The sequence below is a fragment of the Podarcis bocagei genome, assembly GCF_964188305.1.
Source record: "Podarcis bocagei genome assembly, chromosome: 6".
Lineage (NCBI taxonomy): Eukaryota > Metazoa > Chordata > Lepidosauria > Squamata > Lacertidae > Podarcis > Podarcis bocagei.
This window is the reverse complement of record NC_138130.1, coordinates 35,978,601-36,005,437: the sequence shown is the minus strand read 5'-3', so window position 1 is coordinate 36,005,437 and position 26,837 is coordinate 35,978,601. Positions and strand designations below refer to the sequence as shown.

General features: G+C 43.4%; 1 protein-coding gene across 3 annotated transcripts; it reads left to right on the top strand.

The window, feature by feature from the left end:
* Positions 1 to 26,837, top strand: MXRA5 (matrix remodeling associated 5). Of its 3 annotated transcripts, none has more exons than XM_081196982.1 (7): positions 1 to 109; positions 7,355 to 7,570; positions 9,813 to 9,942; positions 10,678 to 11,068; positions 12,509 to 17,257; positions 18,969 to 19,869; positions 23,234 to 26,837. In XM_081196982.1, the coding sequence occupies exons 2-7, from the start codon at positions 7,365 to 7,367 to the stop codon at positions 25,140 to 25,142; spliced, it is 8,286 nt and encodes a 2,761-aa protein (XP_081053108.1). In that variant the 5' UTR covers positions 1 to 109; positions 7,355 to 7,364; the 3' UTR covers positions 25,143 to 26,837. The 3 variants fall into 3 exon arrangements, with proteins under 3 accessions (XP_081053108.1, XP_081053107.1, XP_081053106.1); XM_081196981.1 differs by lacking the exon at positions 1 to 109 and adding an exon at positions 408 to 537; XM_081196980.1 differs by lacking the exon at positions 1 to 109 and adding an exon at positions 438 to 533.

Here is a 26,837-nt window from a genome sequence, read left to right as displayed (position 1 = left end):
CGAAAGGACAGAAGCGCTCCAAGTTCTCTGTTCTGTTACCCTGCTTTCCATTTCTTCGCTTTTCACTTGGCTCTTCAATAAGAGTTCCTGGATTTACTGCCTAACAGGGGTGAGGAAAACAGAAAATAGATCTTGGGAAGGATTCCTGAGCTCCCGTTTTGTTTTGTTTCCCTCCCCATTTTTTAAAAAAATCTTAAGATGTGTATCTATTTCCCGCCCCTTCTTCTCCTCACATCCCCACTTTCCCCGGATTGATGCATCTCAGAACTGGGAGTTGCAGAACCAGGAAGGAAGACTGCTGAGCTCGGCTCAAAGCGCGCACCTTCGGGGTGGGGTGTGAACTACGTTTGCGCGCAGCTCTGGAGTCCACGGAAGAGGAGACCCAGAAAGGCGCTCGAGGCGGGGGCGTCGGCGGGGGTGGGGTGTTGCTCGGGCAGGCAGGCGAAGCGCCCGCCCGTGGCACTAGCTGTTCTTTGCTATTCGTCGACAGGATGGATCCTGCAAGCAACAGTGTCTGACACTCTTGGCCAACAGTAGGTAATCTCTCTCGCGCTCTCCACCTCTTGCATGGCTTGCTGCGCCTCCCGAAGGCAATCTTGCTGAAGGAGACTCCTCCTGCCCCATAGTCAAACAGCCTCAACTGCTTTTGTCATTATATTTTGTTTGAAAGAGAGAGAATAAATTGCACAAGCTAGTGGACTTGCAGTTGTTGCTTTGGAACGATTAGAAAGGATTGGAACTTTGTCTGGCTTAGTTTGAATTTCACAATCTGCCCCTTTGTTGTTGTTGTGTTTGAAAGGTCGGGATGAAATGTGGAATAGAAACTCACTTTCTAGAGATGGAAGTGGGGCTTTCTCCCTCCCCCCCTCTTTTTCTTTCTCTCTCTTTTTCTTTCCTCTCTCTTTCTTTCCCCAAGGGATATATCGCTGTAATGACTCAGTGAATTAAGGACATTCTTCTCTAATGAGAAGCATGTGCCCTGCAAATGAAGCTAGGAGTGGAAAGCACATCCAGCTCAGGTATCCCTTAAACAGTGTAGCTCTCAGGCACATCACCTTCAGCTGCCCTGAGAAGGGCTGGGGAAATAATCAGCCTTCCTTCCTTCACCACCTACTCGTTCTCCCGCCTCCAGGAGGAAACCTGAGGCCACCTTGGGGGATAAATCCTTGGACTTGATCCCACCACAGCCCCTGCCCAGACAAAAGGCACATGCAGGATGGAGTGTCATGTCATGAAATCATCTGCAGAGGGATCGACACAAGACGGTCCTTTGCCCATCCAGAAGTTAAGCTCTCTCTGACTTCACCCTGTCTGGCCGCCCAGATTCAATGTGTCTTCCTCTTCATCATCAGCACTGTGTTTATATATTGCCCTTTGGAGTATTCAGAGCCTTCCTAGCACCTCATACATTATCTCAATAATCCTGCTTTCTTGACCCTTAAGGTCTCTGCCTAGGTAATAACTCTAAACAATCCCTAGGGGGCGGTGGGAAACAGTATGAATGCTGAGATGGAATGGGGCAAGCAGGATTTCAAAGCAATTTCAAAGCAGTAATTTCCCGTCCTGTCTTACGTTTCCTCTTTTTCTCACCCTTTCCCCCAACTTCTCTGTTCTAGAGAGCAAGGAAGATGTTTGGAGTTGCAGAACGTCCCCTGCAGATGCAGGGATGCTTCTAATAATCCAATTCAAGCACATCACCCACCAGTTTGTACCACTTTGCCAAAGTTTTCTACCCTCAGGGGCACACATCTAGGGCAGTGTTTACACGTGGCCCTCAGAGGGGTGGCTGTCAGTGTGGCCCTCAAGCTGAAAATGGAGGGTCTCCCCAATTTAAGCCAAGAACTCTTTATCCCTGTCACATGTTAGTGCCTTTGCACATCGCCATCAATTATAGGCCACTTTTCAATAGGAGAGCTTTGGTAATTAGATCCAAGTATTATATTCATTCTGTTACTTTGGTACCCTTGGAATTGCTTGTTCATTGCTTCACTAGTTTTATAGAGTTACAGGCTTGGAAGAGATCAAAAGTCATCTAGTTCAAACCACTTTCCCTCTCCACAGAGCCTACCTCCACAGAGCTTAAATTAATATTTCAGTTATTTCATTTATTACAGTTGCATCCCACGCTTCTGCTGATGAGCTCAGAGTAATGTATATAGATCACCAGCTTGCGTGGGCGATTGGGGGTCCAACATGATGAGGGTGACATCACATGTGATGCAACATCCTGATGTAACACATGTGACGTCGGGAGGAGCTGGGAGCAGAGCCAAATGTCGCTGCTGTGAGGCTTCAGTGGCCAGTCACTCCACCTCCTCCTGGCTCCACCACCGACAGAAGGCTGCTTCCAACCTCCTTCTCTTCCATGGCAGGAGGAGGAAGAGTTTGCCACTGGAGCTGTGCCACACTCAGCTCATCACTGGGCAGCCCTGATCCCCTCCCAAAAGATATTAGGGGGGACAAAACAGCTCAGCCCCCAGGAGCCGGCATCCCTGAGCCTCTGAGTTCCAGTGACTTGCCCACTAATTAATCTTTATAGGTCGGAGGCAAGTGTACAGTCGTACCTTGGATCCCAAATGCCATGGAACTCAGACTTTTTGGCTTCCAAACACCACAAACGCGGAAATGTTTGTTCCAGTTTGCAAATGTTCTTTTGGAACCTGAATGTCCAGTGGGGCTTCCACAGCTTGATTGGCTGCAAGAGCTTCCTGCAGCCAATCAGAAGCTGCGATTTCAAAGGCCTGGAAACAATGCCTTATGAGGAACGGCTAAGGGAGCTGGGCATGTTTAGCCTGGAGAAGAGGAGGTTAAGGGGTGATATGATAGCCATGTTCAAATATATAAAAGGATGTCACATAGAGGAGGGAGAAAGGTTGTTTTCTGCTGCTCCAGAGAAGCGGACATGGAGCAATGGATCCAAACTACAAGAAAGAAGATTCCACCTAAACATTAGGAAGAACTTCCTGACAGTAAGAGCTGTTCGACAGTGGAATTTGCTGCCAAGGAGTGTGGTGGAGTCTCCTTTTTTGGAGGTCTTTAAGCAGAGGCTTGACAACCATATGTCAGGAGTGCTCTGATGGTGTTTCCTGCTTGGCAGGGGGTTGGACTCGATGGCCCTTGTGGTCTCTTCCAACTCTATGATTCTATGATTCTATGATTCTATGATTTGGGTTTTGAATGTTTTGGAAGTCGAACGGACTTCCGGAATGGATTCCATTCGACTTCCAAGGTACGAATTTAAAGCTTTCTATCTAGAATGGTGGTTATTCACTGTTGATTGTATTTTACTACTTGTTTGTGCCCTTCTAACCACAACACCCCCTCTGATGTAGACTGGATCTCTGCTTGTAATGTGGTCTGCTGCTCTTCAACCCACAACCTCTCTTTACACATCCTCTGTTTTTTGCTCTCCTGTGCACCAAGCCCAGATTCCTAGACTTGACTCTATCTAGCATGCTACTTGGCTTCCTTCTATTGATCACCACTTTTCAAAGTCAACATCAGGTTGGCTAGAAACAAAGGGGAAATGGGCTCCTGTAACTCTTAAAACAGAGCTTTCCAAATTTTTCATGTTGGTGACACATTTTTTGGACATGCCTCATTTCGCTATACAGTAATCCAGCTTTACTAGCAAACCGGAGGCTAAGCTAACCCCTTTCCAGCCCTGGGAGGAGTGTGGGGAGCATTCGCGTGACACACCTACACACTGTAGCCGACACACTAACATGTCACGGCACACATTATGGAAATCTCTGCTCTAAATGCTACATAAGCTTGCAGATTTTGGCAGGGGCTCCTTTTCTTACTCATGTAACATAATAGCATGACATGCTGCCTTTGCTGAAATTCCTTCTTCTGTATGAGGGTTAAGCACCCTAGCAGTCACCAACCACCAAACTGCTAATAAAACAAGGTCCTTGGCCCTTTCAATGCTGTTTATATCCATTACAAGCTAGAGAAATTTAGGAGAAGTGTTTTTTCCTGTTAAGCACAGTGCAGGTACAGGACAGGACACAGTGCAGGTACATTCTTTCTGCCCTGTGATTATTAAAAAGTGCAAATTCACCTTCAACCTTACTAGAAACTCAATAGCAGCCTCACTGGTCACTCACATCCATGTAGCAGGTTTCACTGTATTTCCCAACTACTGAGTAGCAGATTCCCGTAGCAAATGATATCAAGTGCTGCTGTTTATTGTGGACCTGGTGGTGCTCATGAATGCATGTTTTGTGCAACGTTCACTTGGCATTGTTCTCCTCAAATTCCACCCTACATTATTTTTTCCATTTAAATCAGATTTTCCACAGAAAACTCAATGAAGTTAAAAAAACACACCCAAACAAACCACTAAACTGGTAAATTCACATTAAATGGGGAGGGGAAGCTGAGATGGCATTTTGATGAGGACCCTGCAAAGTCTTCCATGCATGAGCATCACCAAATCCTCAATAAACTGCTGTATGGAAGTGTCCTGTCATTTGGCTCATTTGAAGCATTTACATGTCCATTATTGGCTTTGACCCAACTTCCAGTGGACTATTCATATCCATCATCAAGGTATGTTTAAGAGGCACGGTGTTGTCTCTGTTGACCCTACACCTAACATGCACATCCCCTCCTGCTCAGTCCTCAACCTTGTCCTGTTGAGCAGTCTGAATGAGACTTGAACTAGAGTTTGCTTGAAAACGAGTAGAAACCTCTGTGTGATTGGGCACCCTGCTTCATCAGGATCCCTGATAGCTCAAGCAAATATGAGTAAAAGAAACACCTTCAGACCTCTCAAGCTCAACAAAGGGAAGGATCACGGAATGAGCAGGTGCGTCAGAACTCACCTAGACATTGGGTCCAGGCATTGTGTGTGCATCCCTCACCACCACCACTACCAGACCCCAACTTGAGCATCTGTGTCCCTCCATGCCAATCTCTGCCATCAGAGACTGGAGTGCCACTCTTCTGGCATGGAGCTCCCCATTCTGCCTCCCAAATGTGCAGTCAGAAGAAAGTACCACCTGTGGGATCCCCACCTGCAGAAAGTCTCTAAATGAGGCATTCTGGGGGAAGGAGTGAACTGGCCTCACTGCTTTCACTCATCAGCATTGAGCCTGATCTCTGTGCAAGCTCCGGGTTGGCACAGCAGTTCCCCTGTACTCCGCCTTCCACCCTGACTGGTGAAAGCAACAGGGGTGCAGAGGTGATGATGTCTCTGCAGCCCACCTGGGATTTGGATTGTTCTGTCCACCGGTAATTGCGTTTTTGAATGTTTGAATAAGTTGCTTCTTTTTTTTTATCACACATCTTCTCAAGGAAAAGACATAGATAAGCAGCATATTACAAAGAATATTAAGAGAAGGCACCAGTTAAGGAACAGAAATACCTATATGTAGTCCCTGTGTGATTCAACAATTATTCTCATTGCAATCATCTTCTAAACCCAGAACCAGTGCAAATATCAGCATTTATACTGTGATGGGGTTAGATAACATCACACAGAACTCTCTGGTTAAATTAGTAGTTGATATCCTGCTACAATTGTTGCTCTTCATATATAGCTTCTCCATCATTCGTATTTTAAATGTTCATTTCTGTGTAATAAGAACTTGCGAACTTTAAAAAGCCATTATTTCTAGTCAGTGCGTGTTTGCCATTGTGCCAAATGTAGGAAGCATAGGAACCTGCCTAATACCAAGTCAGACTATTGGTCCATCTATCTTAGTCGTGTCTGTACTGTTTGGCAGCTGCTCTTCACGGGTTCAGACAGGAGTCTGAAGATGCCAGGGATGGAACCTGGGATATTTTTGCATACAAAGCATGTGCTCTGTCACAGAGCTACAGCTTTTCCCTAGGGTCTTCCATCTGTAGGGGTGGAAGGCATTGTGACGGCATGATGCATTTTCCATTGTTATGGATATTCTTATTTAAAAGGAAGAAAGAAACCTTGCGGTACATCATTTTCCACTTAGCGGCCTGAGCCCAGGATTTTGAGTAGGAAGTCATCTTTTGATGTTGTAACTTCTGTCTGACTCTAAGCAGGAATTATATGAATAGAAGTAGATGTTTATTAGTCCTCTAAAGAAAAGAAAATATGTAAAATATTGATATGCATTAAAGAAACACTGTGTTAAGTACAAAGTTCTTTGACGTGCCATGGAGTTATTTTTTAAAGAAGGGGCAACTATTGTGTTAACCTGACCACAGACATTTGAGAAGCCCCTTCAGCCTCTTGAACCGCTGCTTTAGAGTCATAATGGCTTGCATATGATGCTGATAGGAAAGGAATGACAGCCTTATTGCTTGCAGATCTAAGAACTTCGGAGTATACACAAAGAAATAGCTTTGTAGAGGCTAATGGCTCAATCCCATGAGCCATTTTTCTGAGGAAGCAGCTTGTAGGGATCAGGAATGAGAATTCCAGCATGGATGTGAGACTGTAACTCACCAGTTGCTCCAGAGACTATAACTCGCCAGTTGCTCCAGAGCTTCAAACAAGCTTATGGCAAAGCCGCTCTTGTGCTACTCCTTGACTCACACACAGCCATGTAAGGATGTCTGTTGACGGAAAACAAACCAGGTCATGGATGGCATAGCAGAATCAAGGGAAGGGCAAACAGGAAGGGAACAAGTAAACAGAAACAGGCAAGAGTCATGGAGAATTAGATCAAAATGGCCTGGGGGGAGCTTACATCCGAAGAGCGGGTGGGGCTAAGTGGTGAATAGGAGGAATTTAAGAGGCACATAGGGGGTTGAGCTCTGATTTAACTCAGACTGGCTCAGAGTAAGCAAAGCCGTTGGCTTATTGTTTGAGGAAATAGGTCAGATTATTCTAAGGAAGTTCAAGGAGAATGGGGAAGATCCCCTTCCTTGCTTGACATGTCATCAGTCTTTTTCATACTTTGCACCAGCCACGGGTAGTATTAGGAGTTATCCATCCATACAGCCATGCTTCAGCTGCAGCAGAGCAAGTAAATGCTTGCAGTACTTTATCTAAACTTCATTCATTGGCTCTAAATGTTTAAGATCTGCCTTTTGGTTATTTAATGGGTGTGAACTTGTGTTAAGTCTTAAGTATATGGGTGTGTTCTGCTCCCACTTGTTACTTCCTTTGTGTATGTTAATGAGAAGAGTGCTTGTGGGTGGTTTCTTCCACGTTGGGGTCAATTTGGTAGCAGTGTTTTAAGTGTGATGGATCTGGGTTCTTCCTTAGCCGCCTTCACATGTTACTCCATGAAGGGATTCCACACACTTAAGGAAGTAGTGAGGTCATCAAACTGGCCACATGCAATGCAGAGTATCTAAATAGTCATGTTTGACATCTATTTAAAAATTAAACTAGTTCTCTCTCTTTTGAATTAAACAGGTATAGTGAGATGAATAAATTGGTGAAGATGCTAAAGCAAACATATTTGGGGGCACTATCCGTGGTGCTGATTCTCTCTCTCGGGCTTCCGGAAACTACACTTGCGTGTCCTCATCCATGCGCCTGTTATGTTCCCACTGAAGTTCACTGCACATTTCGGTCCTTAGCAGCTGTGCCAACGAAAATCTCTAAACATGTGGAACGAATCAATTTGGGGTTTGTATTGCAATTTTACTGCGGCATTTTACATTCTTTGAGAGTTCATCCCACTAGTTTGAAGCATTGTGCATCACATGAGCTGCAATGTGATACCATTACTGTACAGATTAAAAGCCTTCCATAAAGAGGAGCATTTATGGGAATTGATCTAAAACTACTGTGATCTACCTACATTTATATTTAACATTTTTGCGAGACCCAGATAAATCCTACTGATTTGTCTACAGTATATGACCAACACAATGAGCCAATGGTGAATGTGCATTAGCATTTGCTGTCTTGCTACAAACCTTTCTCCTGCCCACATCATGATCACTTCATTTTCAGAAGGCAGATAACAATTGTTGTAGCACTAATAATCACTTCTTATGCTTTTTGGAAAATAGATCTCCAGTTTCAGTTGAACTTGCTTTCTTGCTCACTTCTTATGTGCCAACCCTATGAGTCTTGTTTCTTCTAAGCTCTTAAACAAAGACCTTACCCAGCTAATTTTATATTTACCACACCTGTCTTGGTCATAGACTATTTGATAAGCTGTACTCTCTCTGTGTCCATGTCCCAGCAATTTCCTTCCCTTGCTTTGCTCCAGAATTTCCTACTTCCTCTAGACTCTAGAGCAGTGTTTCCCAAACGTTTTTGGGCAACGGCACACCTGTTTACTGAAAAAAAATCTCGCGGCACACCACCATTAAAGCCCCGCCCCGTGACGTCAGCGCGCAGCGTCACGCCGGGAGGGACGCACAAAAGTGAACGTTTTTTCCCTCGGCAGCTCCTCTCAGCTGCGCTCAATCCGCCTCGGAGCGCAGGAGCGATGCCTCTCTCTGGCTCTCCCTCCACGCAGGCTGAGGGAGGGAGGGAGGGGCGCGTGTGACCCGTCTCTGCTGGGAGACCAAACCCAGCGAGACAGAGTCGCGCGGAGGCGCCCAGGCAGCGCTGCCGGCTGCGAGGAGGAGCGCCAGGCAGCAGCAGGAGGCGCGGCCTCTCCTCGCCGCCCCCGCCCCGCCTCTCGCCGCCTGACTCGCCCGCCTCCCTCCAGGCATCTCGCGGCACACCAGCCGGTGTCTCACGGCACACTCGTGTGCCGGGGAACACCGGTTGGGAAACACTGCTCTAGAGCATCTGCTCTTACTACCACCATTGCTATTGCTTTCATCCTTTCTTCTGCCTCTGTTTACCTGGGTTGTGACTCTCCTCCTGCCTACATTGGGGTTCTCCCCAAATCAATTGCTAAATGTGTGCACAGACTACTTAGACAAGCGGCATCCCATTTTGCCTACAAGACTCAAAATATACAGAAATAATTGCTGTACTGCTGTCTCTGATGCTGCTTCCCTAAATGATGCCATATTGTAATGGTAGCCTACAAAAACCAAGAGAATAACCACAACCCTCCACAGTGGCTGCTGTGTAGCATTCAAGAAGAGGAGCCATAGAAGTCATGAGAGCATTTTCATGTTTCTCTTCATTAGTTGTTCTGCTGTGCTACTGTGATTGGGACAGAGGTTAAAAGATGACCTTCTAATAATGAACCATGGCTTTCTTTACTTTATATGCTCCCTTCAGTAGCTGAGACAACTGCAGTGAAACTTTAGTAAAATGCAAATGTACTGAGAGTTAATTGATTGGCCTGTCAAAGGGCAAGCGATTAATCTACTAAGCATTTTTTAATCAGTTTGCAGCCTGAGTTTCTAGATTCACAGTTTTGCAATTTCAAAACCACATATTTATCTTAACAGTTAAATACCTAATTACATGCTATATGTGCAAATCTAGCAGTTTAGCTAGTAGCTGTGGTTTTCTGGTTCCAGAAACTGCTTGGCAGGCATCCATGTTTAAATGTCCTCTGCACAAAACATTATTCATTTATTGTTACATGTTCTGTTGGCATCCTTGCATGCCTACTGGTTGCCAGTCCCCATATCATCATAGGTTGGATCCCTGCCACTGACTAATATATCCAGCACATGGAGAACACTGTCCAGAAAAGCCTTTTCTAATTAATTGATAATTCCATTAATTTAAGCTGCAACTGAAGTGTGTGTGTGTGTGTGTGTGCGTAGTCAAAGAAGCATTGACTTTTAACACATGAAACACCAGGTCTTGTTAAAATGCTTCATTAACTTTGTCAGGTTAAGTGTATGATTTATGAATAACCCAAAGGTGCCTAAAAATGTCTGGTTTACTCAATGCAAAATGATGATTCAACACTTAAATGTGGTTCTCCCCACCCTCCCTCCAGGTTTAACAGCATACAGGCAATATCTGGAAACTCGTTTGCAGGCCTTGCAAAACTGGAACTGCTCATGCTTCATGGGAATGACATCCAAAACATACCTAACGGAGCCTTAAAAGATCTGACATCACTACAGGTTGAGTCAAAATGTTTCTTCTTAAAATAACAACAGTTTCAGTCTATTAGCTGTGTTCCCACAAAGCCCAGATGTGCATACATGGGGAAGGAGTAGAGCATCTGTGTTGCATGCAGAAGACCCCCAAGTTCAATCTGGGACATCTCCACACAGGGCTGGGGGTGTCCATTGCCCGAAACCATAGAGAGCTGCTGACTGGCAATACTGAGCTGGGTTAACTGATTTGTATGTTTAACTGATTTGACAGCTTTGTATGTTTCTATGGAATTAGTATAAACAGTGACTGCCTGGTTGTTGGTGGCATTGGAGAAAGCTATATAAGATACATGATCAGAAGCTCCTGCATACACCCACAAACACCCACCCACCCACATCTGTAGTCTGTATTATTGAACCATGTTTGTTAGTGGGTACACACACACACACACACACACACACAGTAGCACACAGTAGAGCAGTCACTTTCATTTCTCACGTATGTAGGAGTTCCTGAATCAGACTTACAGTTCTGTGGCTTTAATCCACATAAAGGCAATCATACTGTATGTACATCCTACTGAAATCCATTTTGCTGTGTCTTAAGTAAATTCTGCTTATTTTGAAGGGACTGAAGTGTGGCTACATTTGTCTAGTCTGGGCCACTATATTCTCCTGTATTGCTTTATGTGTGCCTATTCTGCAGTGCCATGTTACTACTAAAAAGTATTAACCTATTCATTTTACCTGGCCATTTAGGTATTCAAAATAAGCTACAACAAGCTTCAGGTTATAACTGGTCAAACCCTCCAAGGGCTTTCCAGCCTTATGAGATTGCACATGGACCACAACCGAATTGAATTCATCCACCCAAATGCTTTTAATGGATTAACTTCCCTCAGACTTCTCCATTTGGAAGGAAACTTGCTCCAACAGCTTCACCCCAACACGTTTTCTACATTTTTGGTCCTTGATTATTTCAGGCTGTCGACAATAAAGCACCTCTACTTGTCTGAAAATGCCATTAGAACACTGCCTATGGGCATTTTTCAAAAAATGCCACTCCTAGAGAATGTTTATCTTCATGGGAACCCCTGGTCTTGTGACTGCAGGTTGAAATGGTTCCTTGAATGGAATCAGAAGTTTGCAGGTAAGGGAAGATCATAGTTGTTGTTTTACTACATTAGAAATAGACTCCGGCAGAAATTATCACAGAAATATTGCCTTCCTTTGTTGGCCTATACTCAGGGGCTGGGTTATTTATTTATTTATTTATTTATTTATTTATTTATTTCTAAACCTTAAAAACTGCCTTTCCATAATTCATAAGAACATAAGAAGACCCTGCAATTTCATGCCAATGGCACATATAGTCTAGGACCTGACCAACCAACCAAACCAATGGAAAATGTTAAAAATATATAAGTGAATACACCTGAACTGGTCCTAAGATATTTCTCCAAGCCAATTGGGCACTATTTGAATAGCAAAGTACACTATAAGGGCCAAACTACACATTATGCTAAATACATAGCATGCCGTTATGTCTTCCCTTCTGTGGGTCCCAGTTCTGCTGGTATCCCTCCCCAGATGCAGTCTAGACAAACCACATAGTTACAAGGCTTAGGGAAAAAAGTGCCAAAATTGAAGACACAGCTGCAGGCTACATACTGGGCCTTAAAGGCATGATTTAGGTGTGGGGAGGCTGATTCTTTCATGTATTTCTGATGTTGTAGAGCAGTTACCTCAACAGAACCAACTTAATTGGGGAACTTTCCATTCTAAAGAAAAGGGTATTTTCTATCTCTTCTCTCTGGGACAATGATAGCAGTCAGGCATACACATGTTTCAGAATGTGGTGGCCCAGTTCAGAAATGGCAGAGGGGACTGTACCATTTCAGGTGCTCAGGGAGTTCAACCCTCTTCGGAGCAGCCATATCTCTACCTGTCCCATACCGAATATCACATATGATGTCAGATGTGGGGAAAGTGGCCACAGCATGAGAAAAATGGCATCTTGGATCAAATGGAGGTGCCTGGTAGGCCAAGTTTGACCCATAAACTGGAGGCTCCCTATTCCTCATTTAAATGTTTTAAACAGCATGTATCAAGCTCCCAAAGCTGCAGAATTAATGCTTGTGAAACCAATGGCTATTGCTGTTGGGCCAAATTTCTGGAAGACAGTAGTATGATAGGGCAGAAGGATAGTTCTTGCATTTCTTATTCCATATGATGATACCTTCAGTTAGAATTCTCTTCCTAGTTCTATCCTCTAAACCAAGGCATCTGAAAAAATATACCGTATTTTTTGCACCATAACACTCACTTTTTTCCTCCTAAAAAGTAAGGGGAAATGTCTGTGCGTGTTATGGAGGGAATGCCTGCGGGTGGCATGCCTACGGATTTTCCTCCTCTAAAAACTACGTGCGTGTTATGGTCGGGTGCGCGTTATAGAGCGAAAAATACGGTATATCAATAGGCTGTACAGGCCAATTGATAGAGTGTTGTATAGGCAAAACTTTCAGATAAAATATTTCTCTGTCAAAATTCCATCTGACTTTTAGATTATTATTATTTTTTTGTCTTCCAGCTGTTTTAAAGTGTAAAAAAGACAAAGCCTATGAAGAAGGCCAGCTTTGCCCTAAATGCACGTTCCCTAAGCAATTTCAGAAACAAGACATTCAAAATGTGAAAAATGTTTCCTGCACAAAGCCTATCATACAGTCTCCACTGAAACAGAGCATTGGCCTCGAGGAGGTGGAGGAGATAGAGGAAGATGATGTCTCTGAGCTTCCCATGGAAGAATTTCAGCTGTCTCCATGGAACATTACTCTGAACCTGACAGATGAGCATGGCAACATAGTGAATCTGAAGTGTGAAATCAAGAAGCCAACAAACACCACCCAAATTCAGTGGAGCCAGAACTCGCCTCAAGAAATTGAAATCAATGCAACCATTTCCTTGGATCTGGAATGCCCCATGAACCGAGAAAACTATGAAAAATTGTGGAAGCTTATTGCTTATTATAGTGAAGTGCCTGTCAAGTTAGAAAGGGAGCATGTGCTCAGCCATGAACCCAAATTAAGCTATCATTACAAGCAAGGTTCTGATTATGATGCTCTTTACTACACAGGTGTCAAAGGGAGAATCCTTGCTGAGCCTTCCTGGGTGATGCAGCCACTGATACATATCCAACTGAACAGGCGCCAGAGCACAGGGAATAAAGTCGTGCTCTCTTTTTCTACCCAAATTTCTCAAACACTTCAGATTCAAGAAAACAGACAGCAGAGAAGCAGCTGGGTTATGATAGAGCAAGACCAGCACACAAAGGCAGCTCAGAGTGTAGTGGAAGGTTCGGATGCTCAGCTAAGTTGCAATGTGAAAGCATCAGAAAGTCCCTCCATCGTGTGGATGCTTCCAGATGGGACTAAACTAAAAGCTCCATTCAGAATGGAAGACAGCAGGTTTTCTGTCCTCAGCAGCGGTCAGTTAGTCATCAAATCCGTGGCCTATGCTGATTCTGGTGTGTACCACTGTGTTGCTCAAGTGAGGAGTGATGCAGACACAATGGCCTACAGACTTCTGGTACAACCCGCAGTCATCCAGCCAGCTGACTCTGAGACGATGAAAATTGAAAAAAATGTGGGGGATTCCATACTTCTGCCCTGCAGTGCAGTGGCTGTACCAGAAGCGCACATAAGCTGGGTACTCCCAAGCAGCCATGTCCTTCATGATTTATCAAACTCATCCAACCAGTACCTGTTAGACAATGGCACCCTCTTAATTCCACGCAGCCATGTCAGTGACAGTGGGTACTACAGGTGTGTGGCTATAAACCAGCAAGGATCAGATCAATTTGCTGTTAAAGTCACAGTAAATAAAATGGTCTCTGACAGATCCTCAAAAAGGGTGAAACTAAAAAAACGCCTTGGTTCAAGAACCTCTGTAAAAGCAAAGGGGCGGGTCATAGAAGATGATGAGGGATCAGGTGCTGAAGAGGCTGATGATACTCGGAGCAAAAAATTCCACCTGAAGGACCGTGAAGTGCCCCTTAAAGAAAAGAATGACAATGTTCCTCAGGTTCAGGTTAAGAAGAACAAAAAAGGAAGGCACAAAATGAAATTATGGAAAGGCATAGACAGGACTGAAGAGATCAATGTTGCAGAGGGCCGTAGGGTATTTGAATCCCGAAGGAGAATAAATATGGCCAACAAACAAATTAATCCGCAGCACTGGGCCAACATTTTGGCAAAAGTCCGTGGGAAAAATTTCCCTAGAACAACAATGGTACCAGGCACTTCCTTCAGGACTACTACAGAGACGCCGTCCATGCACCAAACCACCAACGCTCCGCCCATTATCAGCCCTCCCATTATCAGCCCTCCACCAAACACTGCTGTGGAAGTCAATGGAGAGGAGTCTTCTGCAGATTCATTGCAGCTAGGTGAGGGAGAAATGTTCTCAGTCACAATTCTTCCCACTGTCAACGTGCAGAATAATAACCAAGACCACACACCGTCTACAGCAATGGGTACTGAGTCTTCCATAGCAAGTGAATTGTCAAACACGGGAGAAACACCTATTGGAGGAGATACTCTGATTTCTCCAACTGTACAGACACAGGTGTGGGATCATAGTGATTTGAGGAAAAATGATCCATCAGGGGGACGAAAAGGCATAGATAGCTTCACCCAAGACTCTTCAAATGAAGAAGTAACGAGCAATTTGCCATTATCCTCTGTGGAACTATCACCTAAAGCACCTGTCCCTGCAAAAACTGAAGGTTCAGGAACAAATTTACAACACAAAAGTATGAATAAGCTACATCATGCTGTAAAACTGCATTCTCAAACTGAAAATTATATTAATTCAATAGCCTCTACTACTATTTTTGCTTCTGTAGCTACAGAGAGTGGTAGTATAGAGCACCAGCAAGGAATAATTTCTTCTGACCTTTTCAGGGGTTCTGAAGGTATAATACTTGAAAAAACAGATGCTCAAAAACCCAAAGCCACTTTTATTGTAGAAAGTACCACTGTTCCACTTAACAAGAAAACCCAAACAATGACTGCTGCTCCCAGTAACAAATTGACCACAGCGACCATGATTACAAGCAAAACAACTACCTCTAACTCACAGGTCATCCATCATCCTAGAAGACGACCATATGGGAGAAGAAGATTAAGACCAAATAGGTTCAGAAGACCAAAACTTATCCCTCCTACTGCCTTCACCATAGAAGAGACACCTTTTATTAGAAAAATATCTAAATCGGAAGCTCCTACCCAAAGTTTGCAGGGTTCCATTTTTAAAGGTCATCATAAATCTGATGCTGAAACACAACATGGAAATGAATATAAGCCTCCTGAAGTAAGTTCTCCACTAGCTACAAGTACTGCTGCCTTAAGGAAGTCTACTGGGGTCCAAGACACAGAAGAAGCTTCATTTCTTCATCTTTCTACTTTACCACCTAAAATACCTGTAACTCTTTCCAATGCTGCCAAGGACTGGAAAAGTCACATGGTGACAACACCAACACCAGATTCTCTAACTACAGCCCCTGGTAGACAACCACATTTGCCTCAAAGCTCAGGACATATGCTTGCAACATCTGCAGGCAATGAATTCATCAAAGTCTTGGAAGATAATACTGTTTCAGCAAATAACCAAGTTAGAAACACTCATACAACAAGCATGTCAGTATCTATAGAAAGTATCACTAGACCAGTGTCACTTTCTGAGCTTAGTTTCTCAAAGATTCCAGAATTCAAAGAAGAAGCTTTTCTTACTGGCTCATCAGCTTCAAGGAATGAAGTTGACTTAAGGGTAGCTCAGTCAAGACCTTCCCAGGTACAGCGTTTAAGTACTGCTGATGGCATGGGGGAACGCTTTAAGGATCCTCCAACTGTAGATGAACAGGAGAAATTTTCAGACTCTCTAAAGATAAGTACAGTGGCAACATCTCCTCATCAAAGAGAAATACTGACTTCATCTCACCATGGTACAGTGGGTGATCACATTTCCACACCTGCAAAAACTAAACAAGTGATCAGTCTTTGGCATAATAAAACACTTATACCACCATCTTCAAGGCACACAAAGGAAAGTATTACTCAGTTACATGATCGTCATGATCAGACTAATGTATATAGAACTGAAAAAAACTATTTCCCAGTATTACCCATTCCATCTGCACCATTAGCCACTACTCTTCCTCCATCAAAGCCTAGCACTCTTAATTTGTCTACAAAAGAAAATTACACATCTGGTCAAGTAGCAGTTCCAGACATCAAAAGATTCAGTCTCAGCCCACGACAGAATGAACTTTCCACTTCCAATTCAAACTACAACAGAATAACCTCACAACAAAAGCAACCGAAAGAACCATATGGTGGTAGGAGATACAATACACTGAATCCAAATATTCCCAACCAGCCAATTGGAATTATACCCATTTTTAATCAGGCACCTGCTTTTGCACCTCCAAAACAGATCCCTGCAAGAGGGACCATGAGGCCTCCATATCTCATTGCACCAGGTCTGTATCACCATTTTGTAACTCACCAGGCCCCCCTTCACTATACCAATAAGCCAGAAATTACAGCTTACGCAGCACATACCACACAGGACAAAAGAACCTCTTCTCCTCATACAGAGACCTTTCCCACCACAACTGTTGCTCCGTTATACAGACCTAAGTTGCAGACCCCCAGCAGATTTGGCAACCAGGGAGAAAACAGACTCAACATTCACTCCAGAGTTTTTGCCAATAACTACCTTCCTGACACCAGAGACAAGCCTGGAAGAACAATAAATCAAGCTGTACCCTACCTCCCCAATTCCAGAATACCATTCCTGTTGAACAGAACTAGGGTATTCCAACAATTGGGAGTAAACTCTAAACCTATAGTGCCTAATCCGCTTTACCCAATTAGCACAACAGAGAAGAAATTTGTCTCTCCAACCAGGGTGATCACACAAAGCACTCCTCTAAGGGCTGCTGCTACCCCAGTGCCTCCTGTGCCCCTTGATACTACACTGCCATCTGAGAGTACTACTCCTAGTATTAAGCCACAAGGGACTTCCACATTGCAGTCCTCCAGAAACATCCACTACAATAATCCTAATGTGCTATTTGTGCCTAAAATTGGAGGAGTGAAGGCACTAAATTCCAGCATAATCCAGCCTTCAACACATTTCAAGATACAAGGAGAGAGGCCTAAGATTATAACAAAAGGATCTAACAGTCTATCCATCCTTGCTGAATCAGATGCTGTTATCCCATGTGATGCCACGGGAGACCCCAAGCCTCTCCTTTCTTGGACAAAAGTATCCACCGGTAAGATATTTAAACTAGTTAGATTTACTCAGAATACTTTTCTTTCTTAAAAAAACAACAACCCTGATGTTTTTCTTCTTCCCCTGCCCTTAGAAAAGGCACGGTTATAGAATTTTCTTTAAATATTATGAACTGTTGTTTAACTTTTTTGAGGCTGCTACTTCCCCCCCCCCCTAAAAATGTGTTTAGGGCTACTCTCATTTTCCTACTCATATTGAAATACTGCCCCTCATTGAGGCCAAACTTAGATTCACAAAATGTTTAGGGGTCTGTGTATCCCTGTGTTCCCCCCAGAAAAAAGCACTGCTGCTACTACCCTTTCTCTTGGAATGATGCTAGAACCAGAGAATTGTGGAGGATGCAAAATGGTGACCAGGCTGCACAGTAGTTACTGCTGCCGCCACTTGTTATAGAAACAAAAAGAAATAAATAAGGAACATAAAAGTTGCCCTACTCCCACCCCTAATGGTGAGTCCTGCCCCTGAGAAATTGGTGAAGAATTTATCTTCCCCTCTGGAGAAATTCAGTCCCCCCCCCACACACACAACCAGTTTCTCTGCCCTTAAATAGAGCAGATAATTTTTAGAGGCCATTTTCCCACAGCTTGTATTAAAGCATTCAATTTTGATCCAGTCACAATAAGGCAGAGGCCACCAACCATTTTGAGAGCTGGGGGTGCCACTCACAATATGATTGTCATGAGGGTGTGGCAGAACACAAAATGAGCAAAGGTACATAGTGAAAAGTACAACCGTGGGGAAAAAGACGTATCCTATTGAATATCAGCCTAGAAGATTAGACGGAAACAGGAAAAGTGCATTAATGGGGAGAGAGGCGTTAGTTATTCAGGATCCCAGGGATTCCAAACAACTCACTTATCCACTGCAGCTTTGATGTCAGTCATTGGCTAAAAAACATTGACAGGAAGAAGAAGCCAGGCTTGCTCATCTCAGAGAAATCACATAGAAGAGTACCTGCATATTTTGCTTCTTACCTTTCTTTGTAGGAGGGCTAGAGACTTACTTTTTAAATGCAAATTCAGAGTTTGGGGCTGCTGCCCACAGGTGCCAGGTTGGCAACCTCTTCAGTAAGGCATTCTCTATATCCCCCCCCCCCCAATGAACAGTATGTTTTATGTACAATAAACATACATTTTCATTCCCTTTAGGAACCTATTTGGAGGGTACAGTGTCCATTTCCCCATTAATTTAGGTGTGCACTGATTCATTTTTTTACCTAATAATAGGGTTTGGCTGTAACTGTTTTGGCACAACTGTTGCACTCATCCGGTTATACCCTCTGTGCGTCTGGCTGCCCATTCTCATCTGCACTGTGATGAATGTCTGTTGGTAGGGCCAGAAATTTCTTATGATGCAAATAAGGACATAAAACTGCATCTGGGACCATTGGGTATTTGGACATGACTGACTAGATTGGATCTTCATACCTCTGCTTCTTATAAGGTCCTACCAGAGTACTATTGTGCAGCAAAAAAGGAATAAAGTGATGTGTCTTGGCCTTTTCTAATTTATTTAAATTAGAAATTTATTTATTTAAATTTTATCAAATATACAAGATATAATACTAATGCATAATAAAATAATAATAATCTTGAATATTGTAGTTTACTACAGTTTCTATGTTCCTTTTCAGAAAAAAAGGTATCCCCAAAAATGCTTTTCTTCTTTTTCCTTCCTGCTTTTCCTTTCAGGAGCTGTCATGACAGCCAATACAAGGATACAACGATTTGAAGTCTTGAAAAATGGTACGTTCCTCGTTCGCAATGTTCAGCTTCAGGACCGTGGACAGTATTTGTGCACTGCTCAGAACCTGCATGGTGCTGATAAAATGATAGTCTCGATGACCGTCTTAGCTCAGCAGCCCAAAATGCTGGGTTCCCGCTTCAGAGATGTGACTGTTTATTTTGGAGAAAAAGTGATCATGGAGTGCCAAGCCAGTGGTATTCCAAGTCCCCATATTTCTTGGATTTTTCCCGACAGGAAAATATTACAAACTGTGAGCACTACAGAGGGAAGAGTGATGCTATATGAAAACCGAACCTTGTCCCTCAAGGACACTAACTTCTCAGATCGTGGAGTATATAAGTGTATAGCCAGCAACGCTGCAGGAACAGACAGTCTTGCCGTGAGGCTTCACATCGCTGCCTTGCCACCTATTATCCAGCAGGAGAAACAGGAAAACATTACCCTCAGCGTAGGGCAGAACATTAACATTCACTGTAGTGCCAAAGCAGCTCCTCTGCCTGGCATCCGCTGGGTGCTTTTTGATGGAACCCAGATCCGCACTTCCCAGTTTGTACGCGGCAATCTGTTTGTATTTCCAAATGGAACTCTTTACATACGTAACGTCTCTCCCAAAGACAGTGGGAGCTATGAATGCATTGCAGCCAACATGGTTGGGGCTGCCAGGAGAACCGTATGGTTGCATGTCAGAAAGCAGTCCACAAATGCCAAGATTACTGGGAGCTCTCCTCAGAGAACAGATGTGACCTATGGCAGCACCCTGAGACTGGACTGCAGCGCCTCTGGGGACCCCTGGCCACGGATACTCTGGAGGCTGCCTTCAAAAAGGATGGTGGATTCTCTACAAAGGTAAAAAAATAAAAATGACCATAGATATGTATTTAATTGTTTTTGATTAGTTTAAATATAACAACTCTTCAAATTAGCACTATAGCTGTAGTCATTTCAGTGTTACTTCCTTTAGGCTGCAATCCTATACACATTTACACGGAAATAGCTCTCTCTGGGCTACTTCTGAGAAGAGTGCAGTTTAGCTCTGTATATTGCACATGGTTTCAGAATGTAAACTACCAGCAATAGTGTTATACCTTTCACAGCATTTCAATTATCTTGCATGCATAGAATCCTAAAATAGTAGAGTTGCATAGGACCCTGAGCGTCATCTAGTCCAATCCTCTGCAATGCAGGTATCTCAACTAAAGCATCCATGACAGTTGGCACTGTAATAACATGTTGGACTTAAGTGCTTGATTGTGCACCATGGCCACTCAGAAACAAATTGCACCGAGTTCAATAACACTTCCTATGAAGGATGTATAGGATTCCAACCTAAGACCATTTGTTTAGAATACCTGTTTTATAAAGAATCCTAAGGTGGCGCTGTGGCCTAAACCACAGAGCCTAGGGCTTGCCGATCAGAAGGTCAGCAGTTTGAATCCCTGCGGCGAGGTGAGCTCCCGTTGTCCAGTCCCTGCTCCTGCCCACCTAGCAGTTCGAAAGCACGTCAAGTGCAAGTAGATAAATAGGTACCGCTCTGGCAGGAAGGTAAATGGTGTTTCTGTGTGCTGCTCTGGTTCACCAGAAATGGCTTAGTCATGCTGGCCACATGACCTGGAAGCTATCTGCAGACAAACACTGGCTCCCTCGGTCTATAGAGCGAGATGAGCACGCAACCCCAGAGTCATCCGCAACTGGATCTAGGTCAGGGGTACCTTTACCTTTAAGGTTCCTTGCAGTCTTATCAGAGTTTCCTCAATGGAAAAGTATCCCTGAAAGACAGGTGGCCCAACACTGTCAATCTTCCCTTGCCTTGCAAAGGTGTGGTAGGGTGTTCGGTGTGTTCTCAGGTACACTCTTGTTTATGCATATCAGCAGTGAAATTCAAAGTGCCATACTATGGAGCTAGATTATGCTTTTGAATGTCTTGCAGTGCACAGCATGCAGGATTCTGCAGGGAGCAAAGCACTGTGGAAAAGGTATCTTTTCATTTAGACCAGTATAGGTCACAAAGAAATTCCTCTGGATATGGATGGGTTAAATTAAGGTAGAATGCCTTGAAATAGTTCTAATGAAGAGGGTAGTGAAGCTAAAATTGGCCTGCATAGCTGTCCACATTATTTGTCCACTTTTCCTCCATCTGGAAAAAAAAAGGCTGTAGTGTATCCAGAGTGAAACATTCTTCAGTGCATTGGCTTGAGGAGAGATAATTGTGTGGTGAACTCCTCACATAAACCAGCAGGGCTTAAATATATTTCATTTTGACGGAATTGTGGCCATGTTTGCTAGAACAGCAATATGAGATTTGATTTCACTGTTCATGCTTGTGTACATCTAGCAAAATTCAGCGTTGATATTTATATTAAACATAAATACAATCATTTATGTTTTCCAAGAGGTTCAGGTATGGAGAAATGCTTGGGCTTGATTTATATTTATACTAATGCTACTTCACATTGGTTTGCGATTGCAATGTTGTTTTAAAATACATAGTTGTGTGTGCATATTTTTCACACTGACCCTGCCTTACAAAAAGTTATGTAAAAACTGTTAGCCTTAAGAGAAGGGCATTAAGCATTTATGACTGTAAGGTAATTTGTTCAGGAATGTGAGTTTTATAAAGGACGTTTATTCACCCATCATATAAAATGCATTAATTATACCTGAGGTCATGGAACTATAGTAGGATGAGTATGGCAAACTTTAACATTCAAAAGTGTAGAACTCTTGAGGCTCTTGGTTTTTTAGATGGATTCTATAGGACTTTTCTATAAACGTACTGTACTGTGGAAACAGATATTACAGAAGACATGGGATCATCCCCCTATTTCTCCCCCATTCCCTGTAACATGTAAGGAAGTCACAATAGGTCATCATACTGCAAATTTCCCCAACTTGGGCTCTACATCATGGGCTGCCACTCTCACTAGTGAGAGTGAAGAATGTCACAGTGTGATTGTATCACACCATGCACTGAATCTTATTAGTCTTTCCTAACAGTAGATAACAAGGTATAGGGGTCTCATTTTTTATTTTGTTTTTTGCAGCAGCAGCCCTAGACCTTCCATAACATCTTCTTCCACTTTTAGGCTCCTTGGTAGCAGGAATGAAAAAGATCCCTTAGTTTAAGAAAGTTTTGAGAGTGGTTTGCATCTGATTGGCAGTGCTGGTTTTAACATTTGAAGTGGAGCATGCATGGGATCTAGATACACCACACACAAGTTTTCCTTTGAACTCTGCCTGAAGCTCCTTTGTTCAGTGAATGCAGAAAGGACTACACACAGTAATCACCAAAGTAACTCAAAGAGAAAAGTTTGCAATTCTTCCATCTCTCTGATCTGAGAATAACGGGGGTAACTCCTGAATTGGTCATAGCTAGAAAGACTAGGTATTCCTGCAGAGCAGCATCCCAGGCAAACATCTTATTTATGGTATCACTGGATGTTTATAACCATTTAAAATAGATTGATCATACATTTTACTGTTGCAGAGAGGATAAATGCTCTTATGCATTAAGTAGTTAGGCTTTATAAACTTTTTAGATTGCTCCATGTAAATATTTTGTATCGTGTTAGTGAGACCCAAACAACCATTATCTTCTGCTCCCAGAGGCCCCACGGTAACTATTTGGGAATTGGCAGCACAATCCTATGCATGTCTGCTCAGCAGTAAGCCCCATTAAGTTCTGTGTGGTTGACTTCCAGGTAAATGTGCATAGGACTGCATTCTGAAGGTGGGCACTCATATGTACAATATAATAGGTAATATATCTATATAATAGCTATATAATAACTAATAAATTCTCTGGTCTGTTTTATACCAAAGCAATGTGGCTCTCTATGGAATAACAGTATGTATATCTTGCCATATGGAGTATATTGTCAATATCCTGTTCACTTTATAAACATATGTATCCATGCATATAAGCTTACATGGGATTTATCTGTGGTGTGTATATATACAGGAGATTCCCCCACCTCCTTTGTATTTCCATGTCTAAATGCAGCATAGAATACTGTAAATAAAATCTGGATCTTCAGAAGAAGCATAATGATGTAAAAACATCCTTCCACTAGAAGAAAGTCAGTTGCAGGGTAGAATTGTTTGATTGCAAATGAAGATAATTGTTCTTGTTTGTTTTCTGGCTCAAAATATGATGGTTTATGAACATAAACTTAAAACACATGTTTTGTTTTGTTTCCTTTTTCTAAATTAGTTTGGACAGCAGAATCAAGGTATTTGGCAACGGAACTTTGGTTGTTCATTCCATCACTGAAAGGGATGCAGGGGACTATCTGTGTGTGGCCCGCAACAAGATTGGAGATGATTACGTGGTTCTTAAAGTGAATGTGATGATGAAACCTGCCAAAATCGAACACAAGAATGAGAATAACCGCAAGGTGATGTATGGAGGGGACCTGAAAGTTGACTGTGTAGCTACAGGTCTGCCGAACCCTGAGATCTCCTGGGGCCTTCCAGATGGCAGCATGATCAATACCCTCATGCTAGCAGATGACAGTGGGAGCCGAACAAAGAGATATGTCGTATTCAACAATGGGACACTGTACTTCAATGACGTAGGGCTGAGAGAAGAGGGAGACTACACCTGCTACGCCGAAAACCAGATTGGTAAAGATGAGATGAAAGTGCGGGTCAAAGTAGTGGCTGAACCTGCAACAATTAGGAATAAAACGTACTTGGTTCTCAACATCCCATATGGAGATGTGGTATCTGTAGGATGTGAAGCAAAAGGAGAGCCCACACCCAGAGTGATGTGGTTGTCTCCAAGCAACAGACCTATCCCACTTTTGTCAGATAAATATCAGGTGTACAGGGATGGGACGCTTCTCATACAGAAGGCCCAAAGATCTGACAGTGGCAACTACACATGTGTAGCCCGGAATACCGCTGGGGAAGACCGGAAAGTTGTCTGGATCCATGTCAATGTTCAACCTCCAAAAATAAATGGGCACCCCAGTGCCATCACCTCAGTGAGAGAAATGGCCCTGAGAGACAGCCGGAAGCTCATTGACTGTAAAGCTGAAGGCATCCCAACTCCACGGGTCATGTGGGCTTTCCCAGAAGGAGTGATCCTGCCTGCTCCCTATTATGGGAATAGAATTACTGTGCACCGCAATGGCACACTAGACATCCGAGGAGTGAGACAGACAGACTCAGTGCAGTTGGTGTGCATTGGCAGGAATGAAGGGGGAGAGGGCAGGCTGATTGTGCAGCTGCAGGTCATGGACCACGTAGAAAAGCCAGCCTTTCGGGATCCAGTCACTGAAAGGATCACTGCGGCAGCAGGACACAGTATCAATCTGAACTGCTCAGTGTATGGGACTCCTCAACCTAGCACAGCCTGGATCCTTCCCAATGGCACCGAGCTGCAGAAGAGCAGCCATCTGCACCGATTCTACCACAAGAGGGATGGAATATTACACATCAGTGCCTTGTCTGCAGCAGATGCTGGGACTTACCGCTGCACAGCCAGGAACCCAGGTGGCTATGCAGAAAGGGTGGTCTTCCTCAAAGTGGGGTTGAAACCAGAAATCAGCAATCAGTATAACAACTTAGTGAGCATCATCAATGGGGAGACCCTGCAGCTTCACTGCATCACCCAGCCCAGCCAGCAAGCTCGCATAACTTGGACTCTACCCAACGGGATGGTGTTAGATGGTCCCCAGGCTGTTGGGCGATTTTCCCTGTTAGAGAATGGCTCTCTCACAGTGCGTGAAGCATCCGTGTTTGACAGAGGTACTTACCTGTGCAAGGTCACGACCGAGTATGGCTCTTCCCTTATGAATGTCCCAGTGATTGTGATAGCCTACCCACCCCGGATCACAAGCGAACCGGCTCCCAACATTTACGCAAGGCCAGGCAATACAGTGAAGCTGAACTGCATGGCCATTGGGATCCCTAAAGCAGAAATAACGTGGGATCTCCCAGACAAATCACATCTGACAACGGGAGCTCAATCCCGTCTGTATGGAAACAAATTCCTTCACCCTCAGGGCTCATTAATCATCCAGCAGGCTACACAAAAGGATGCAGGCTTCTATAAATGCACTGCTAAAAATATACTAGGCAGTGATTCAAAAGCAACCTACATACACATATTCTAAAGTTTTAAAAAAATGCCTTTGAATACACAAAAATATCTAAAGTCCCTGCCAAGTGAGCACAGCTAGGAAAATACAGTTGCTAAATGAAAACAGTTGTACTGAGAGAAGAACAGGGTTGTGCCAGAAATGGTGGATCACAGCTTTACCTTCATGAAATTCCAAAATACTATTCAGGCAGGTAGCAGATCTGAGAAGCCGTCTACACGCTCTCTATGATGTTAGAGGGCTTCTTGCCACTTGTCTTGAAATCTGACCTTGGGGGCTACGGATTTAATAGCCCACAATCTTTCATCTCAATGTGGTGAACTTTAAACATTTTTCAGTTTTGCTTTTGATTTAGAGGCGTGTGCTTTAATCCTGCCATATACCTATCTAGGGTATATAGTGCAATTCAGCCAAAGTTAAGTACTTTCAGGACTCATTGATTTCAGTGGAAGAGTTAACCACTGTGATCAGTGGAACCTAATAAGTGGCTGGATTGTGGAGCACAACCTTAAGGTCAGGAATGAGGAACCCCACTGTTGGACTCAACACTGCTCATTGGTCCCAGCCATCACAGTCAGAAATGATGAGAGGTGTAACTCAAGAACATCTAGGGGGGCACAAAGCAGGTGGGGAACCTGTAACCCTCCACATGTTGATGGAGTGTAATTCCCATCATCCCTGACCACTGAATCCCCCTGTCAAGTTCTTCTCTCCTGGATAACTTCTCAGAACACTTACTCTAATGTGAGTTTCCTACTCAACATCATTGGGTGGTATTGGGGAAGTGGAGAATACTTGATGCAGGAATGCTATTCTCAGAAGCAGTCTTGTAGGGCATGTAACAAGTAATTCTGTCCTAAGTATAGCATTAGCTTGTCAAATTAATATTTTCACACCTTGTGCTATCTAAAAACTCCAGTGGCAGGAATGGGAAACCTCTAGCCAGGCAATCGTTGGACTCCAACTCCCATCAGCCCTGGGCAGCATGGCCAATAGTCAGGTTAATGGGAGTTGTAGTCCAGCAACACCTAAAGGGCCACATGTTCCCTTTCCATGCCCTATGGCTTTATTTTGAGGGAGAAAATAGGAACATAAATGTGCATCTTTCGCAAGAAAGCTCAAACTGAGAGAAACATGTTGATAATTCTCCTTACCCCAATCAATTTTGGTTCTGCCTATGATATAAAGTACTATGACCACTGATAGTGCAAATCTGTTCCTTTATGCAACATGCACCTTAAAGCGTACCAAAGTAGTATTAAATATAACAAAAGAGCTGATGCAAGAGAAGTTATTTCATTATTATTTTTGTTGGACACAAAATTATTTCCATAATCCCCTGCAATACTTTTGACATAGCCAAGCCTTTATAGAATATGATTACTAACTTACTCTCTAACCATTCTTCTATCAGCTCTCTGGGATCAACTCTTCAGTTAGCAACAACCCTGATTTTTTCCCACCACAGCACAGCAATAATTACTGTAACAATGCAAATGCCTCACAGCAGGGGAACCCCTAGCTGACTTCAGTCCTTCTGTATTTTGTATGGTGTTTGTTTCGGACTATGAGACTGGAAGAATACAGTGACCTGTGTCTCAGTGTATAAATTATTGGTCTTTACAAGACTCTGATACTTCTACTGTGTTTTATATAAATATTAAGATCAGTATACTGTATGTTTTATAATAAAAAAATATTTTCCACAAA